Source organism: Sorex araneus, chromosome X, assembly GCF_027595985.1.
Source record: "Sorex araneus isolate mSorAra2 chromosome X, mSorAra2.pri, whole genome shotgun sequence".
NCBI lineage: Eukaryota > Metazoa > Chordata > Mammalia > Eulipotyphla > Soricidae > Sorex > Sorex araneus.
In genome coordinates, this window is record NC_073313.1 from 140,858,239 (window position 1) to 140,878,914 (window position 20,676).

A 20,676-nucleotide genomic window follows, 5' to 3' on the forward strand; every position below is an offset into this window, starting at 1 on the left:
TTTCTTTTTGGGTCACACCCGGCCATGCACAGGGGTTACTCCTGGCTTTGCACTCAGGAATTACTACTGGCGGTGCTCAGGGGACCATATGGGATGCTGGGATTCGAACCCGGGTCCGCCGCGTGCAAGGCAAACGCCCTACCCGCTGTGCTATTGCTCCAGCCCCTACTTACTTTTAGATCAGGACGCTCCTTCATTTTTTTCGGCTTTTTCTCAGGAGGACCCTTAAGTTTCTCTTTTTCCTGGTTCCGCTTAAGCCGCCTCAGTTGCTCTTGAATCCTTCGACGTTCTTTTCGCATCTCTTCACGATGTTGTTCATCAAAAAGGGCGAATTTACGACTAAAGTAGACAAAATATCACAGAATCATAAACAAACCTAAAAGAAAAAGACTCTTCTAGCATCTCAGAACTAAAGAAATCCACCCAGACTAACATAAAGGGACAAACTGGCATTCCCACTTCCCACATATATTCTCCCATTTACAGAAGCGTTTCTCAAAATGAAAATTTCTACATAACTTCTAAGACTTTTGCCAACAACCAACCAAAATGCAAATAACCCATATGGAACAAAAAACAAGCTTCATTGTCTGGCAAATTTGTAATTCCCCCCATGTTTTGGCTCTGTTCAAACCCAAACATCTAGAGGCAGCAGGGCTTCCAATTAGCACAGACTTCCAAGGAAAACTGTGCAGAATCTTATCTTGAAAACTCAAGCACTATCCTCATATCCATTCTCCAGCAATATTAATAATCTCCGTATCAAGCTCACATGAATTCCTCATCTTTTGTGGTCCGTATGCGCACATAGGCATCAATGACAGCTGGCTTTCGGACTGTCTCACAGCGAACATACTCTTTCCCCTCTTCATCTCGAAATGTACGATAAATCTTGAGACATCGGCCAGTGGCAGAAGAGTTAAGGCTAGTTACAGAAGCTGTGTCATCATCTCTGTGATTGTTGCCTGCTGATGCTGAGCCCGCTGCTGCAAGACAGATAAAGATTTCCACACATTTCCCATACTGAGTTCAGTATCCAAGAATCCTAGACCTCTGAGCACTGCTTAGAAAGCACCACGGCCCCAAATATCATCTTTAGCCTCTTTCAGTAAATACATTTTTCAATTACCTGCTTAAATTCTATACTAGGAAATCTCAAGGTATCTTAGATTTCCATACAATACACATTCCCTTCTTAAATTTTCTTTCTCCCTTGAAATTCACTAATCAATTATACCAATGTATTTCTAACAACTCAGAGTACAATCTTTAGACTCTTGATTTTTCTCTTTATTTCCAAGTTTCTATATGACATTTCTATATGCCAAACCAATCAGGCATTTATTTTTCCCACTCTCAATGTCTGCAATTGTTTTGTTTTTGTTTTGGGATCACACCCAGTGGTGCTCAGAGATCACTCCTGGTTCTCCACTCAGGGATCACTCCATCAGGGATTGGGGGATTATACAGGATGCCAAGGATCAAACCTGGGTCAGCCACATGAAAGCAAACTCTAGTCACCTCTTCTCAATTTTCAATTGGTGACTTTAATCCTTTTGTCTTTGAGAATCTCCTAAACAGTCATGAACCTTTTAATAAAAGACACTGATGAACAAGGAACACCCCTCCCCACAATTTGTCCATATATTCTGCATTGTAACTTTTTTCACTATCACTAAAGCTGCTGCTTGCTGTTAGCTGTTTCTTCTATACAGTGGGAGCATCTTATTTGGCAGTCTTAGGGGTCACCAAGGTCACACCCACGTGTACTTGGGGGTGGGAATATGATGCTGAATCCAAGGCTTCACACATGCAAGACAAGTGCTCTAGCACTGGTGCCACATCCACAGGCCCTGTATTAAGAACTATTATCCTTAAGGATGAATGCCTAGAAAGCTCACTTGACATAGAGTACTAACAGCCCTGCACTGCCCAGTCCTGATGCAGACAGAAGCAGTAAGACTGATGACAGTTCTTTGAGTGTGCTCTACAAACAACCCTAGCCGGCAAAGGAAGTCTTGCTGGCAATAATGTCTCTATCTCATCTATAGAATTCTCTACACTCATCCCCTATTTCTGCTTCTAGCTCTGCCTAGTTTAGTCTGTAATTATTTATACTTTTCAATCCTATGGTTGTTTGTTCATGAAAACACTATTCTCACCCAGCAGCATCCTCTGGAGTTCCTTCCGCTCCTGTTCTTCCCGTTCACGTGACAGCTGAGAGCTGGTTTTCTTATTCTGTAACATGTTCTCAATGTTCTTTCCCATTTCTTCAAAGTCACTATCTTCAGCTGAGCTGCTGTCTGTGTCAGTTGATAAGACTTCAGTGGATGACAAAACCCTTAAAAGAGAAAAACAATGTTAAGATAAAGAAAAATACAAACTTGTGGAAAGAGGTGAAGAAATGGATTTTTAGAGCAGGAAAATGGGAAAATTAACCTTAAAAAGGATACTCAGAATTAATTAAGACATGTATCCTTAATAGGAAAGCTTTGTAAGACCTGAGAGCTCAAATGGCTAAGCACATACTCTGTATGCAGAAGGCCACATTGATTCCAGGTACCACACTGACCCCAGGGCACTGCCATGAGCGACACTCAAGCACCACCAGTTGTGGCACAATTCCCCCCATCAAAAAAAGGGGGAAAAACTTTATAAAACGTTCTTAGACATTTAGGCAAGGAGGACAAAGGTGAAATTTGAAACAAGAGCACTTTCAGAAATGGAGAAAGCCTAAGGAATAAATTGGCACAAATGCCATACTTAATTACAATCTCCTCATTACTAAGTGTCCAGAAAAACAAAAAGAAACAAAAAAAAACCCTGTCACCTATTGCTTGAGTTTTCTCTATCACTAAAACAACACACTTGTTCTGAAGGTCAAAGATGCGCTGGCATTCCTCTTTGTAACGCTCTTGATGCTCAGCCACAGAAAATCTTGATCCACGGGCAAATTTACTCATGGGCCCCTCTCCAGAGCGGGCCTGTTCTGTTGACATTGTCCGTACCACATCAATCACTTCCCAGCGGGACAACTTTTTAATCTACAAAACAGATAAAGACACTCTATCATAAACACAAATCATTTGGGGGGTCTCAAAGGACCAAGATGTACATGAGAGCAAAATACAACAAAAAGTTCATTTAAAGCAGGTAACACAAAAAGTGTTTGGAAAACCAAGTGCTGAAAAAGTATCCAAGAACCAATCACCTACAACGGACACCACAAAATTCTCCAGATAGTTGTTAAATCTTTCTCCTGAAGCCCCTAGGAGCCTCTAAGTTTTTCTCTTTCATACCTACCTCTTCCTCGGGCACACCAAATTTCCGAAGAAGTTGCTTGGCGTTTTTCAGTGAAAGGCGACGAAGGTCTGCATCAGTTCCTGTTACTGTCTTCTTCACTGGCTGAGGCTCTTTATCATCCTACAGCAAAAAAAAAACAAAAAACCTAGGTAAGAATCCTACTAAACGAAATGCTTTAAAACAAACACGTAAGTCAATGTCCACTGCTTAACTGCTTTTCATATCCTCTACTCAATCCATCTCAATTCCTTAACCACCATATCTCCCACCCTTGATTTTCAAATTCCAGATATTCAGACAGTCTCACCTTCTGTTGTGTTGGTTTGTTTGGAATCTTCACATACGAGAACCCTTCACCACACCCGGTGGGATCTGCCACTCCAGTCACCTCCAAGAGACATTTGCCCTTCATGGCAGCAATGAAGGCCCTTGTGGTATTCCAAGGAGCAGTCCGAACCTGAAGTGTAGAAAAAGATTCTAGGGATTGTGGAAAACATTGGTTTTGTTTCTGCCCATACTTACAAGGCTAGAATAATTATCACAATGATTAATGTACTGTTGGCCCCCTTTTTTGCCATGCCACAGATCAAACCCAGCTCTACATACCTACAAGGCATACACACTGTGTCACACCCCTAGTCTGCTAACACACAATTTGATGCTTTATTAAACTATCCACCACGGGGGCTGGGTGGCTGTAGTCAGGGTGCAAGCTTCTAACCAGACTTTAATTGCCAGTACCACATGGCACCCTGAACATTGCTAAGTACAGTCCCAGAGGTCCCCAGCACCACCAGGGTACCCAGGTATCCTTGGCACTATAGCACCCACGTGCATAGTCTCTTTATGCCCTTGTATTGAACTACTAGCCCAATTGGCCGAGCATCACTGGTAGGCCCCCCAGATCTCCTGAGCAGCACTTGGGAGAGCCCCTCTCCAAACATCAACAAGATCAAAAGTTTATAAAGCTGTTTAGTATTCAACTTTTTAAATTTTTAATTATTTTAAGGGTGATGAGGTGGCCTATACTCAGTGATACATCAGGGGCCACTCCCAGAGTTGACTGGAAACCACACAGTGCCAGGAATCTAACTGGGGCCTCCCACATGCAACACATGCACTCAGTCCACTGAACAGAAATTTCTCTCTAGGCCCGTCTTTCAATTCTTCCCCTTCCTTCCTTTGTTGTTTTTGGGGTGAACAGAGGTTCTGTAACTGCCTGGCTGTGGGGTTGGCATATTTAGCTATGGTGCTTGTTGGGGGGGGGTGCAGTCCTTTAGTTGCAGGCTCACCATTCTCTTTTAGTCATGGTACTGTGCGTATCTGGTAATGCTTGACACAGGCTGCTGTAGTGCTCACAAATATCTGTACTTCCTAAACATATCTGGCTACAGCATGGCTGAAAATATCTTGGGCACCCTGATCACAGACAGCAGAGCTGTCTGGTACATACTGTTTGTAAAGAACAAACAGCAGAGTCACTGGGACTGTGCTAAGTGCATGCAGTAGTACCAGCAACTGAACTCTTGGCCTAAGCTGCACTCCAAACGTCTGGGTCCCAAACTGCTCTTTCTTACGGTACTTGAGTCATGGTATTAAATAAATGTCAGCATCTCAGGTGAATAAGAATATGTAGAATATTGGTACTACCTTCAGACCCAAGCTACTAGGGCTCTAGTTCAAGTTCTTTGTGGGAGTGGGGTGTGTGTGACTGGGAAAGGCCCAGCTGTGCTAAGGGTTTATTCCTTATTCTGTGCTCAGGGGTCACTCCTGATGATACTCAGGGAACGACATGCAGTACTGGGGATTGAATTGGGGATAGCTACATGAAAGGCAAAAAGAGCCTTGCCCCCTACTCAGCTCTCTAGTTTGAGAGCTCCTTTTTAAAAAAATGTTTGGCTCACCAGTGAATACTGACAACTGATTTAGGTGGGGAAGGGCCTCAGAGGTCTGTACAAGGGAATGAACCCAGACCCAGATTTTCTGCATGCAAAGCAAGAGCTCCAGCCCTCTGAGCTATTCCCATGCTTCAGCTGTATTTATTTTTAACCTGCCATTGGTTTACGCTATGAAATTTCAGGGGGGTTTCTTTTTTTTTCCCTTTTTTTATTGAATCACCATGTGGAAAGTTACAAAGCTTTCAGGCTTAAGTCTCAGTTATACAAAGCTCAAACACCCATCCCTTCACCAGTGCATATATTCCACCTCCAGGAACCCCAGTATACCTCCCCCCACCCCACCCCCACCCCCCGCCTGTGTAGCTGATAAATTTCACTTTACTTTTCTCTTTACTTTGATTACATTCAATATTTCAACAAAAAACTCACTATTATTGTTTGGAGTTCCCCCCCGCCCAAAGTCAGACCTGTTGAAAAGGAAGCATTTTATAATTTGTTTTTCATTGCTGACAATGAAGATATATGAAGTCGCACGGCCGAGATAGCGGCCGAGCAGTTTTGGATTTCTGTACTTTAGTGACTAAGTCCATGGAAATTTCTGCCAGAAACTGCATTACTGCAAGCTCGTACCTCCCTTTTGTGGTCGTCATAAGATGGCGGCCGGGGCTCAGTTCACAGTCTACAGACGTTTCTGCAAGGAGCTGCTGGTGCCCAAAGTAGTTTAGCTGGCCTCCAGGGCCATGGTCGTGCAGCAGCGGAGAGGCCGCACACGTGCGGCTGCTGGGGTTATATCTTGGCGGAGGGCCCAGGGGGTTATTTTTCATATGTGTCTAATACCACTCCCTCCAGCAAAATGTCAGTGCCATCCTACCACACAAAAAATCCCCCAATGCTCATTCCTATTTCCTCTCCCCTTTCCTTGTAATTACCAGTTTTCACTGAGTCTAGTGGTTTCTTACTAGTCCTTTATTTATTTATTTTTTTTTTTTGCTTTTTGGGTCACACCTGGCAATGCACAGGGGTTACTTCTGGCTCTGCACTCAGGAATCACCCCTGGCGGTGCTCAGAGGACCATATGGGATGCTGGGAATCGAACCTGGGTCGGCTGTGTGCAAGGCAAACGCCCTATCCGTTGTACTATTGCTCCAGCCCCCAGCTAGTCCATTTGTTTTACTGAATCATATTCCACGTGAGTAAAATAATCTAATGTCTTTCACTTCCACATTTCTCTGTGAGAGTTCTTTTCTTGTTTTGTTTGGGGGTCACACCTGGCACTGCTCAGGAAATATTGCTGGCTTTGCATTCAGGAATCACTCCTGGTGGTCCTCAGGGGGAACCATATGGGATACCAGGGATAGAACCTGGACTGGCTGCGCGCAAGGCCAGTGTCCTGCCTGCTGTACCATCACCCCGGCCCTCGGTGAGTTCTTAATGACAGTGTTGCCCCTACGCTCATGAGGGTCAGTTACAGTAAGCTGCTAATTGTATTTCACTGTCCAATTGCTAAAACAGCTGCTTCAGAATGGCCGATATTCTGATAATTAGATCTAAGAAGCATTCTTTACAAATCCCTAGATCAAGCCCTACCAACACTCCTCTGCCATTCTACCTATGCCACTGGTTTGGTAAAAAAATAAACCTGTCCTCCCCTGAGACCCTGAAGAGTTATAGTAAATAAATCACGGAATTAAGACAAAGGCAATGTGTATACAAACCAATCACGAATTGATATAATTAGTAGGGGCTAAGGAAATAACCCACAGGGATGGAGTACATGCTTTCCATGTTCAAAGCCCCAAATTCAATCCCTGGTACATACTATCCCCCGCACTGCCACTCCAAAACACAAAGTATCAGGGTCTTATTTATATTAAAAAAAGAGTAAGGTTGGAGAGTCAGTGCAATATGTAAGGCACTTCCCTTGCATGCAGCCAACCTGGGTTCAATCCCTAGTACCCCAGGAGTGATCCTGAGCAGAGCCAGGAGTAAACTCTAAGCACAGATGTGTGGAGCCCAATAGCCAAATAACAAACGAATAAATACAATTTACCTAGAAAGTGGCCAATTTTCCTAAGCACTACCAAAAGTAGCCGCTGGCCGAAATCAGAAGTGGTGGTCCCAAAACACTGTCAGGCGTGGCGACACACACAAACAAAACTGCCAGTTTGTTTTTCAAGATTCAATCTTGGTGCATGCCTTCCATGTGTGAAACATTGGGTTCAATCTCTAGCAGGGTACCAAATCACTGAGTGTAATCACCTGCTCTATGAGGGTCAACTCTCAAGACCACCACCACAACCACCACCAAGAATCAATCTTGAAATCAATCCAATACAGTCCTTAATTTCTAAAATTCTTAGGATACTGACTCTAGCCTCTAAACGCTTTTGTACCTGCTGCCTGCCTTCATATGTAATACTCCACTCATTTGACAAGTATTAATTAGACTAGCTACCATATGCCAGACATTATTATTCCTTAGATGTTTTGTTAGTGAGGGAGGCAAATAACCTTTTTCTTTTTTAACCAAATTCAATACTACACAAAAAGCACCATGACAGGGAAGAGTATTCTATGTATACAAAGAAGGAAAAGGTGATGATTCAACCTCAAAAAAAGTGGAAGGGCACCTACTGTCTGTCTCTCCAGCACCCTCCTTCTTTTCAAAACTAATTTTCTGTTGGAGTGACCAGATGCATTATAAGTTTCAGTGTGCACACATACTGCAAATAAAGATGAAGTTATATAACATTAAGGCCACCACTAAAAGTTCAATTTTTAATCTTTCATCATACACTTAACCCTTTTCCCCCTTCCTTTCTGGTCACCATGAATTTGGCTTTATACTTTAAAAGTTTGGTTTATTATGTCCACTCATTTGTTTTGTTATCTTTATATGCCACACATTTGTGCAATAATAATGTGTTTGTCTTTTTTCAAAAAAAAAGTGGAAGGGCAAGAGTTAGGGAAAAGGAACTAGGAAGATAGCTCCTTGCATGTGAGAGGCCCAGATTCAATTCTCAGCATACAATCTCCCCCAATACCTCTGAGTGCTACTGGGTATGACTGGAGCAAAGTAAGGTTGGGGATCAGGGTAAGAGAATATGTTATACTAAGAATTTATGTACAAATAAAATGAATTTTAGATGGTAAAGGATTGGAAAGAAAACGTTTTAAGCAGAAGGGATTGCAGTTGCAGAATCATGAACTGTAAGAGAAAAGGAGTTAGGGAACAGAACAAACTTCAGAATGTTTAGAATACAAAGTAAGCAGTAAGGGGCTGGAGCAATAGCACAGCGGGTAGGGCGTTTGCCTTGCACGCGGCCGACCCGGGTTCGATCCCCGGCATCCCATATGGTCCCCCAAGCACTGCCAGGAGTAGTTTCTGAGTGCAAAGCCAGGAGTAACCCCTGAGCATCGCTGGGTGTGACCCAAAAAGCAAAAAAAAAATTCATTTGAACTATTTTTCAAGGAATAGAAAAGGACAGGGAGTTGGTTTCAAGGACTGGTGCAAGTATATGCTTTATATTTGGAAATCTGAGATTTGATCCCTGGACACAGCAAGCCCATCCCTCCCCACCCATCCAAAGAAAACAAGCAGCTAATTAAAAATACAACACTTGACCTAAGAGGTATCTGTATGATAAAAATTAGAGGACTGCAAATGAAAACTATAGTAAGAGACCACTTCAACCCACCAAAATTCTTTTTCAATGAAAGTGGTAAAAAGAACGTAGAGAAAACTACTGGGAAGAGGTATAAAGGATAGATAGCAGAGCAGTTAAGTGACTTTCACACCTTTCACATGGTCGATTGGTTCAATCCTTGTCGCTGCATATTATACCACTAGCTCATAACAGCTCCAAGCACCAGACAGGTAAAAAAGATTACACATGGGGCTGGAGTGATAGCACAGCGGGTAGGGCGTTTGCCTTGCACGCGGCCGACCTGGGTTCGATTCCCAGCATCCCATATGGCCCCCTGAGCACCGCCAGGGGTAATTCCTGAGTGCAGAGCCAGGAGTGACCCCTGTGCATCGCTGGGTGTGACCCAAAAAGCAAAAAAAAAATTACACATTATTCTACAAATGGTGCTGGGAAAAAAATCACATGCAAAGTAGGGCCAGGGCCATAGTAGAGCTGGTAGGCCCTGCACATGGCAGGTCCAGGTTTTACCCCCGGTATCACATCCTAACCCTGTCCTATTCCCCAGGACTAATAAAGTTTGACATTTATCTTATGTACAAAAAAATTGTATACAAGGAGCCAAAGAGATAGTACAGTGGGTAAGTTGCTTGCCTTGCAAGGAGCAAACCCAGGTTTGATCCATGGCACCCCATATGGTTCCCCCAAGCACCAACATGAGTGATTCCTGACTTCAAAGTCAAGAGTAACCTGAGTGCTGCTGGGCGTGTGACCCAAAAATAACAAATAAAAAACAGGTACTAAAGTTTAGAACTAAAAGTATAAATTTCTTCATAACATTGGATTTAGCAATGATTTTTTTGCCTAAGTAGAAGCAAGGGATGGTATAGTGGGTAAAGTGCTTGCCTTGCATGCTGGCAACCCGGGTTCAATTCCCTGTACTATACATGGTCCCCTGAGTACAGAGCCAGGAGTAATCCCTGAGCATAGCCAGGTATGGTAAAAATAAGAAAGAACAATAAATATTAAAATTAGATAAATTGGGACTATGTAAAAATTTTTAAAAAGATCTTTTCTGCATCAAAGGACACAGAGTAAAACAGGCAATCTATAGGAATGGGAGAAAAATTTGCTAACCATGATGAGAGGTTAATATCCAGCTAGAGATGTAGCTCAGAGGTAGAGAACTTTCCTTGTACGTGTGGGTTTGACACGTGACACCCCTGAAAAAAGCTAAGCTGAAAACAGAGCTGCCACATGATCAGTAATCCCATTTCTGGGTATATATGCAGAAGAACTGAAAGCAAAGCCTTAAGAGATATTTGCACAATTCTCAAAAGCCAAGGGGCATAAACAATCTAGTATGTCCATCAATGGATAAACAAAATCTGGTAATATAGTCATGTATCATTTAATGACAGAATTTCTGAGGAAAATACAATATTAGATGATTTCATCTTTGGGCAAATGTCATAGAATGTACTTATACAAACCTAAATGGAATAGTCTACCTCACACCTAGGCTATATTTAGGGACTACCATCATGTATGCGGCCCTCTGCTGGCCAAAATATAGATATGCAGCACATGATTAAAAAGTGTGATTAGGGGCCGGAGCAATAGCACAGGAGGTAGGGCGTTTGCCTTGCATGCAGCCAACCTGGGTTCGATTCCCAGCATCCCATATGGTCCCGTGAGCACTGCAAGGGGTAATTCCTGAGTGCAGAGCCAGGAGTAATCCCTGTGCATTGCCGGGTGTGACCCAAAAATTTTAAAAAAGTGTGATTACAGGCCAGAGCAATAATATAGCAGGTGGGTGTTTGCCTTGCACGCTGCCAACCCGGGTTTGATCTCTAGCATTCCATATGGTTCCGAGTGCAGAGCCAGGAGTAGCCCCTGAGCATCATTGGTGTGACGCCAAAAGAAAGAAAATGTGATTACACTTAGGTCAAATATCCAGAGTGTTAAAATTCATAGACTGAAAGGAGAATGATATGGGCAGACCTGCAGAGATAGTACAGTGGGAAGCACTCTTGCCTTTCACATGGCCAACGAGGGTTTGATCCCCAGCACCACATGTGGTCTCTTGAGTCCTGCCAGGAGTGATCCTGAGTACCACAGGGTGTGCTCCCCCTCCCCCCTAAAAAGGGCAAAAATAAACCTGAACTGTACACTTTAAGACTGTATGTAGGGTCGGAGACAGCTCAAAGCTCTAGAACATTCTGCCCCCACATACGAATAGTCAAGATCCAAGTATCACCTGAGGAAATAAGTATCACTCTAGGCCACTGAGGATCACTAGGGAGGTCACCATTAAAAAGATTAAGACAGTAAACTTGATGTTGACTATGTGTGTGTACATATCTCCACAATCCAAAAGTAATGACAGTGTTTATATATGATCCCATTCATCTAAAACTCTAAAACACAAAATAATCTATAGCAATCAAAAGCAAACCAGTAGTGGGGGCTGGAGTGATAGCACAGCGGGTAGGGCGTTTGCCTTGCACACGGCCGACCCGGGTTCGATTCCCAGCATCCCATATGGTCCCCTGAGCACGGCCAGGGGTAATTCCTGAGTGCAGATCCAGGAGTGACCCATGAGCATTGCTGGGTGTGACCCAAAAAGCAAAAAAAAAAAAAAAGCAAACCAGTAGTGATTTCCAGGGAACAGAGAGGGAGAAGGAGGAAACAAAAAAAAAGGACTTTAAAGGGGCATAAAAAATGTTTGCAGGTGAGGGATATACCCATTATACATATAAACCATTATCTCATGAGGATTTCATGTGTATGTATATATATTAAAGCATAACAAGGAATATATTTCAAGCATGCAATTTATGATATATTAATCATATCTCTAAAAGCTGCTTTCTAAAAAAAAGAATGGTAAGTACTGACAAAAATACTTACCTCATCATCTATCTTCATCTGGAAATCTTCCTCATTTTCTTCTTCTGGAGCAAAAAAGGACTTCTCACCATAGCCAGCATCCTAGAAGGCAAATCAATACAAAAATGGCTAAGCAGGTATATACACAAAGCCAAAGTTCTATTAAATACCAAATATAAAATATTAAAGCACAAAAAAATATTAAAGCACAGTGAATACATTCTGTATAATCTTCATTGTGTCCATCACCATTCTACATCCTTAGGTTATTACAAAATATACTGTCACATTTCAAGGAACTTATGGGCTGATACACAGTTAAAACCCATAACTAAGTTGAAGATTCTTATTAACTGACTCATTAATTCACTGTGACAAGTTGCGCTATCCTACTCTATTTCCTACTTTGGCCTAATAAGTATACGAAACCATTTTATCTACCATATTTTTCATCTAATGTGGATGAAAAACCATATTCAAAACTATATGCCCTGGGGCTGGAGCGATAGCACAGCGGGTAGGGCGTTTGCCTTATACGCGGTCGACTCTGGTTAGATTCCCAGCATCCCATATGGTCCCCTGAGCACCGCCAGGAGTGATTCCTGAGTGCATGAGCCAGGAGTAACCCCTGTGCATCGCCAGGTGTGACCCAAAAAGAAAAAAAACAACTATATGCCCTCACTCCCTCACTAAGCCTCCCTAGATTTTTAGATTCTTAGTAGGTTTTCCACCAAATTGATGTAGACAGAATTCCTTCATTTTTTGGTTTTGGTTTTCTTTTTTGGGGGGTAAGGAAACCTCACATGGCAATTCTCAGGAGCAGGGAACCAAAGGTGCTGAGGCTCAAATACAGGCCTTCCACATGCAAAGCATGTGCACTAGCCATTTGACTTATTTCTCTAGACCCCATCTGAATTTGTAAATAATCAATAACAATCCAGTAATAATCATTTCTAAACAGGAGTTGTCTCCTATATCTTTCTGAAAATAACCGAGAGACACAGACAGTTCTCAAGAGGGATATGTTCACCTTCAGTCGCTGCTCTGCAGCTATCATGCTATAATAAGCACAGCACTGCTCTGGAGACACCATAGCCCTGATTTCTTCTTCAGTTGGCAAGCGAAAATCAGACTTCAGCACCCACCAGTTTGAGTCCATTCCTAGAAAAGACGAGGAGTAAGACCATTCTGCATTCCAGCGATGCTGAATTCCAAAGGCCCTTTCATTGACAACAACAGGGATTAAAAAAAAAAAAAACTGATTCAAGATTAACTCAGGTAATGTCCGTTAAATTTAACAGGCCTAACCAAAATAAAAGCCTGTCTGGCTAGACAAGAAATCACTTTCTAGGGACTGGAGCAATAGTACAGGAGGGAAGGCGTTTGCTTTGCAAGCAACTTACCTGGGTTTGATACCCAGCATCTTCCCATACAGTCCCCCAAGCACCACCAGGAGTGATTCCTGAGTGCAGACCCAGGAGTATCCCTTGAATATCACTGGGGGTGGCCCCAAAACCAAACCAAACCAAATCACCTACAGCTGGATTTCCTACATCTAAGACATCTGAAAATCTTCTAAATTTCTTGACTGGTAAAATCAAAAAGTAATCAGAGCCTACAAATTCAGAATATTGCTATCTTCTCCTTTTTGATCGCTACCAATTTCTATTTTATAAGCTATATGCTGATCCTTTGACTGAAAGTATCATTAATTTCTCAGAAAGAGGCAGAAAAACAAACTGTTAGTCACAATGGATGACCTGTGCGTTTGAAGTCAGCACAGAGTTTTAATCTCTTCCGGATGCTGCTTTCAGAATGGGAAGGAAAGGCTTTTTTAATATCTTCCATTCGTATCCGCCGTGGCCGATCTTTACTCTTCCAGAAGAGGCGGTAAATAAAAACCTGTCAAACAATCAAGTTCATTTTTTCAGTTAGCAAAAGATAAAAGCTGTCACCAAGTCCATGTCCCATGCTATGTCCCTATGTGGTTTGCTAAGTCCTGACAAGCCCCCAAATCCAGATACTCTTGAATTCTTACCTGAAGAAAGTCTCGAATATGTGTATTCGCCCTTTTGGAGTTAGGGCCTGGAACTTCAAACAAGGGGCACTGCTGACCAACCACAAAAATATCCACTAATTCTCGAATATAGTAACCTTGCCTCGTTCGAATGATAAGAAAGTCTGTTTCTGGCATCTTATGAAGATAAATTGGGGCACGGAAAAGGTTGTTTTCAAATGCCTAACAAAAGTAAAAACAGAAAAATTATGCACCAAGAAGCTCTAGGAAAGTTAAGTCAGCTAATGAGAAAGGAAAATAGGAGTTTGTCTGCTACTCATATCCATTATGCAATCTAAGGTCTATCCAGAAATATGAAAAAATTATGATACAAAATAGAGAGCAGGATTAGAAAGCTATTTCTACTATCTTCAAGAGCCAATACTGGAGTGGACACTGGGAGATAGCTCAATGAGCCGCAGTGCATGCTCTATACACAGGAGGTTGAGCTTTAACCCCTAGTACCGGAGTCCACCCTATCAGTGCCGGGAGTGATCCCCAAGCACTGAGCCAAGAATAATCACTGAGCACCACTGGGTGTGGCCCCAAATCATAGTATAGGGTAGGGTATTCGCTTTGCACGCAGCTGAACCAGGTTTGATCCCCAGCATCTCATATGGTCCCCCAAGCACATCCAGGAGTAATTCTAGAGTGCAGAGCCAGGGGTTACTGATGACCATTGCCAGGTGTGGCCACCAAACAAACCAATAAAACTAAAAAAGTAAAACAAACAAAAGAACCTTTGGGCCAGAGAAATAGCACTGGGATCAAAGCACTTGCCTTGCATGTGGCCAAGCCCAACACTACATGTGATCCTCCAGCACCAGCAGGATTCACCACAGAGCCAGGGTTAGCATCTGAGCATTTGGGGCTTTGCCCATAAATCTAATTTCTGCATACAAGTCAATAATGGTGAAACTAGAGGATTTAGAGTGAGATATTGATACTGACTCTGGTATGTTATTTTTTAATTATTATATCTAAGCCTCACTTTCCTCATCTATAGAACAGACAAAATGCTTAAACATCACAGTATTGCTATGAAGATGATGTATGACAATCACATTATAAGCTAACAAATACTATATTACCACCTAATACTTAACTTTCAATTCCTCAATATGCAATTATTTAATAAATCTAAATTAAACAAGTAAACAGTAGTTTATATATAAAGCTGAATTATTAAGTAGAAAGTACACTAGAGAAGAAAGACTAAGCTTGCAGGACATAAACATTTGCTATCTGAATAGAAATGCCAGCTAGTGATCAACTGCTGAAAGAAGCCTGCAATTCTTAGGGAAAACCACTTGGAAATCAGAAAAGCAGACAGAATGAGACTTTCTTAAATACACGAGCATAAGAAAATTCTAAATAAGGAACAGAGGGGAAAAAAGAACTAAAGAAATACTGAAAAAGGTATTTAAAGGATTACAAAAGTAGTCCACAGGGTTATAGTACATAGTACATAGTACAGCAAGCAGAGCTCTTGCCTTGCATTCGACCAACCCGGGTTCCAGCCCTACCATCCCATATGGTCCCCCAAAGCCGCCAGGAATGATTTCTGAATGCAGAGTTAGGAGCTCTGCATTCAGAAATCATTCAAAACTGACCACTGCAGTTTTTGGCCAAAAAACTCAAAAACAAATATAAAAGTAATCACAAAAGTAGATGAACTGGCAGAAAACTTCAACAGAGTACAGGGTTATATTTCAATGGTAGAGCATTTTTCACAACTGAGAAGCCCTGGATTTGATCCCTAGATTTGAATCTTAACTGAAAGTTAAGGAGAGAGGAATAATACAGAAATAGCAAATTGATGATAGTTACAAAAACTGGTGAGAAATGAACTATAGGATAAAGAAAAATAGGACCAAGGAGATAGCTCAAAGGATATGTGTACATTTTTTTGCATGCTGGAAGCCAGGGTTTGATCCCCAGTACCACATGTCCCCCTAAACATCTTGGTTGGAGTGAGCACTGTGGTATAGGGTTGAAAAACATAAAACACGAAAAAAGGACTTCATAATTTATAGAAGACTTAGTAGAAGAAGCAACTGAAATAATGAAAAAAACTACGTATCAGATCAGAGAAAATGGAAGATTGGCAAGAGAAATGAGCTAGAGTTTGGAAAAATATGAGGAAGGAGAGAGCAAGGATTTACTCATATCATTTGTGTACTTCTATACTTCTCTTAATAGGTAACCCAAGGCTACCAGGGGACCTCTCTATACCGCTTAAAGGAGGGTCACGGAGATAGTACAGAGGGTAGGACACTTGCCTTGTGCACAGCCAACCCAGGTTTAGTCCCCAGCATCCCATATGGCATCCCAAGCTCACCAGAAGTAATTCCTGAGTGTAGAGCCAGGAGTAACCTTAAGAGCACCGCTAGGTGTGGCCCCTCCAAAAATAATAAAATAAAAATAAAGGGAGGGGCTGGAGAGAGAATATAGCAGGTAGCCACTTGCCTTGCAATCAGCTATAGTTGGGCTTGAATCACACACAACACCACATATGGTCCCCCAACACACGCCAGGAATGTGCCCCGAGCACCACTGGGTATGGTCCCAAAACAAACAAAAAATATGAGGTGAGGGGATGTGCCTCACTATGGCTGGGAACTGGAAATAAATAATCCAGCTTGGCGAAATATTTAAAATGACAGCAACTGGAGCTGGGGAGATACTTCAAAGGAGTAGAGTGCATGCAAGGCCCTCTGTTTTATGCCCAGCACAGCATGCCTTACCACTGGAGTTGCACTAACGGCGGTGCTCAGCACCGCTGGGACAAAGCAGCACCATACCACATGGCCAGACCTTCACTGGGAATGGCCCCAAACCCCCGCAAGTGACTATGACTAATATAATCAAAACATACCAATTTTATATATATGAATATTTAGAAATTAAACTATTGCAAATTATTGTTAATCTGAGGCTGATTTCCCTGTGCCATCACACATGTTCCTGGATGACTTCTTACCAACAAACACTATTTAGGAGCAGGGGGATGGCTGGAGCAAATGCATGGTATGCACACGTCCTCCGGTTCAATCCCCAACATGGCTTTTTGAACACTGCCAAATAAAACCCTAATAGTCCCAGCACTGCTTGGGAGGCCCCCTCCAAAAATAAAAGAAAAATATTAAAATGAATGCCTATGTTAAAAAGAAAAATATTAAAATGAATGCCTATGTTAAAAAGTTTACCAGAAGACTTTCAAATTTAGTTTAAGGATAACACAACTGAGGCCTGAGAGATAGTACAGGGATTAAGGAGCTTGCCTTGCGTGTGGCCAACCATGGTTCAATCCCTGGCACCACGTATTATCCTTTAAGCACTGGTAGGAGAACAGAGTCAAGAGTAATCCCTGAGCACTACCAGGTGTAACCCAAAAACCAAAAGAAAGGAAAACATAACTGAGGAACCAGTTTTCATAAGAAGAATTTTAAAATGTTTTTGAATTATCTTCATTTGGGATATTAATCTCCCTCACACTGATGTATAAATAATCTGATTCTCAACTAGAATTAATTTTTTGGGTTGACTCATTCATTTCCTTAAAAACAGTAGTAAAAAAACAGAGTTGTAATAGGAAGTAATTCCTCACCTGCAGTAACTGTCCAGGATGGAGAGAGCCCAGGAAAGGAGATGTATGGCAGTAAACAGTTTCTCCATACTTACAATCTGGTGCTCCTGGATCTTTTCCAGGTTTCTGTAAGAAACATAGCAGACCCAGTTACTATTAGCATATCATCAATCTGAGCCCCACAAATTATGGGGCTAGGGATATGGCTCAACTGACAGACCATATGAGCTCAATCTCTAGCAACCGTATGTCCACCAGCACAGATCATGTGTGGTTCAACCCCAGCATCACCTAGTTAACTCTGGTCCTCATCCTAGCAAGCACTGCCAAGTGGGGTCTGGGTCCCTGAGCACTGCAACAAAGCACCTCAAAATATCCTACAAGCATGACATTTCAGTAATATTCCTAACTACAAAAAAGATAACATTCCCTTCTCCTGAGAATTCAGAGTGTACAAAGAACAAATTATACGTTCACCGAGTATCACTGGATATCAAACTACAGCTGTATTAACAACAAAGATTTCTAAATAGATACTCACCCTCTTATAGTAGTTTTTAATCTTTGTTGCCATGCCAACCTGCATCATTAATGGCCCATTCTCCTCACTGTACTCTGCAAGAATTAGGTCTCCATCTTTACCAGTGAGATCCTGAGGTGTGCGCATAAAGAACATCTCTCCACCACCCGAAGCTTGTCTCTCTTGCTCTCTCATCTGCTCAGAATAGAAAGCATACAGTCTACAACCTGGGATGAGACAGATCTACAAACATTAAAGCTGTCCATTTGAGACAATCATAACAAAGATTTTCTTTGCTTTTTCCCATTAAATTGTAAACATTTTCAAACACATAGCAAAGTGGAAAGAATAATACTATAAACATTTATTATCATATCACCTATAGGTATTTGTACTTTGCCTTGATTTATCTTTATCTTTCTATAAATTTTACAGAATTATTTTTCAAAGTTCGTGAGCAGATACTTCACTTGTATTTTTTGCAGGTATCAAGATAAAGGACACTCCTAAAGAGCCACAGTAACATTCTATAATATCTGAGACAACAGTAATTCCCTCATGTCTGATATACAGTCAACACCCCCAATTTATACTCCAACGTCTTTTATATAGGGTTTTCCCCAAGCAGGCGTCCATCATACCTTGGCCTTTTTTTTGATGTGCTTTAATAAGGGTTGGACTGAGTGCGGACCTGGCTGAGACAGTGCCCCAAAGGAATACTTTTTCAGAGGTGGACGATGGAACTGTCGGAGTTTGATAGGTCCCATATGGGTGGGAAAGAAGGGCTGCCGTAATTCCACAGCAGGAATTGAATGCTAAAACAGGAAATACAAGGGTTCAAATTAAGTAGGAACTCTAGTCTAGACACAATTTACCCATATTCCCCATCAATACAAAATAGTGGTTTCCATCTACCACAGAAAAAAAAGCAAGGGCCAGAACAATAATACAGCAGGTAGGGCATTTGCCTTGTACATGGCAAACCCCAGCACCACATACGATCCCACAAGGGCCGCCAGCAGGAGCATCCCTGAGAGTAGAGCCAGGACTAAGCCCTGAGACTCACTAGGTATGGCCCCACAACGAAACAAAAGCCATTATTACCTGGATAATATTTCCTCCAAAGGTGCCTCGAAGACCCTGTTGCTTAGGGTAGTAATACTCATCATTAGAGAGATTCCATGGATCTTTCACTTCTGGCTGAGACATGTTCTAATAATAGATCATCAAATAAATTTAGTCAGACTACCTGCCCCCACTACCTTTGTTGATCAAAGTATCAAGTCCCTTTCCCCTTTATAGACCTGCTGTGGTTCCTCCTTGATGACTCCTGTTTTCCCTAAAAGAATCCGACTCTTTTTCAGAGATGACTCCTTCTTATTCTCCTTGGAGGGGGAGTTAGAAGTGGCCTCTTCCTTCTCATCAGGGATTTCTACAGATAAAACAAAAGCCACTCTGGAGTTGCTATCTCTGAAGATGCATCTTTCCTACTGTCATCCGTGCAGCACCTAACCAGGCATCTCACCCCACACTAGACCCTTCTAGTTCTTGACTCACACTAAACAAACTAAGCCAGGGACATGGCTCAGTGGTAAAGTGCATGTCTTGTATACTCCTAACACCTCAAACATGCTTTCCAACATCCTAAACTGTGAGTTTTCCCTGAAGAGTACCTAAGTACTCAAAATCAAGCCACACCTTGTGAAACTTCTAGTCTTGATCTTTCCAACCCTTCATATTTCCTTTCTGGTCACCCTTCCACATTACCAGCAAGCTGTCAATTATGGATGACGAACTCCGGCCCATGCCAGTACCAACCATACCCAAAATAAGATTCTCATCATTGGGATCAAGTGTCAAAATAGGAGGCTCCAACAGTCGGGGCATGGCCTGGGCATCCCAAATGATATTGTCCTCCCAGCGTCCATATACTAGCTCCTCATTGTCAATGGGGAAAATGGAATACCAAGGCTTGTCATCATCCAAAGTGGCTGCGAAACCTATTCAAAACAGGGGAAAGACTCGATAATAGACAAATAATTCCTTTTAACCATGATTCTAGAAAAAGGAAAAGAAGCAGAAGTAAATATTTACTCATTGGCTACTAAAAAGCGACCTAGTCGACAGACTATTTTTCCTTCCTATGTTTTCATGCTAAGTAGCATTCAGAGTTTATTGGTATAGGGAATCTGTGAACACTCATCACAGAGAAAGTCTCCCATATACAACTGCACCTGTGTCTTTGTGAGAAAATTATCTGCGAAACTGAATAGCATATTTTTCACTTGAAAAATGCAAGGGGAGAAGGCAGTAGCTAGAGTGCTTAAGGCACATTCCTAGTGAGCATCCAACCCAAGTTCAATTCCCAGCACCACATGTAGTCCTCCTAGCACTGCTACTGTGGTCCAGGTATCCCTAAAACTGCAGGGCCCAAGTAGCACAATATCCTCAGGTCAGTGAACTGAACCTCCAGGCCAGTTGACCAAGAATCGCCAGTGGGGCCCTAATATCACAACAAAAAGTGTTATCTCCAGTTTGTGCGTCAACATATTTGAAAGCACACCTAAAGCATTGTAACCAAGTACACAGCCCCAAGTACACAAGCACTGCAACCAAGTATGCAATCCCTAGCAAGTACTACAACCAAAGTGCACATGTAACATAGGTGGTGGTCTTCTCGGGGTATTACAGCTAGGTGTGCAAGTAGCACTGTAGCACTTTCGTCCCGCTGTTCATCGATTTGCTCAAGAAGGCACCAGTAACGTCTCCATTGT

At 42.2% G+C, this 20,676-nt stretch overlaps 1 protein-coding gene across 5 annotated transcripts in view; it reads right to left on the minus strand.

The window, feature by feature from the left end:
• Nucleotides 1-20,676, minus strand: part of TAF1 (TATA-box binding protein associated factor 1) — a 77,878-nt gene that overhangs the window by 43,303 nt on the left and 13,899 nt on the right. For 4 of the 5 annotated variants that reach the window (XM_055120890.1, XM_055120888.1, XM_055120889.1 and 1 more), the window contains 16 exons: nucleotides 19,726-19,902; nucleotides 19,207-19,334; nucleotides 19,007-19,114; nucleotides 18,544-18,717; nucleotides 17,924-18,097; nucleotides 17,404-17,508; nucleotides 13,776-13,976; nucleotides 13,498-13,639; nucleotides 12,768-12,898; nucleotides 11,759-11,839; nucleotides 3,611-3,760; nucleotides 3,304-3,423; nucleotides 2,869-3,044; nucleotides 2,163-2,341; nucleotides 773-986; nucleotides 174-339 (listed from right to left, as the gene is read on the minus strand). In XM_055120890.1, coding sequence (XP_054976865.1) covers nucleotides 174-339; nucleotides 773-986; nucleotides 2,163-2,341; nucleotides 2,869-3,044; nucleotides 3,304-3,423; nucleotides 3,611-3,760; nucleotides 11,759-11,839; nucleotides 12,768-12,898; nucleotides 13,498-13,639; nucleotides 13,776-13,976; nucleotides 17,404-17,508; nucleotides 17,924-18,097; nucleotides 18,544-18,717; nucleotides 19,007-19,114; nucleotides 19,207-19,334; nucleotides 19,726-19,902 — 2,426 coding nt within the window. The remainder of the gene's footprint in view (nucleotides 1-173; nucleotides 340-772; nucleotides 987-2,162; nucleotides 2,342-2,868; nucleotides 3,045-3,303; nucleotides 3,424-3,610; nucleotides 3,761-11,758; nucleotides 11,840-12,767; nucleotides 12,899-13,497; nucleotides 13,640-13,775; nucleotides 13,977-17,403; nucleotides 17,509-17,923; nucleotides 18,098-18,543; nucleotides 18,718-19,006; nucleotides 19,115-19,206; nucleotides 19,335-19,725; nucleotides 19,903-20,676) is intronic. The other variant, XM_055120891.1, reaches the window with a different exon arrangement.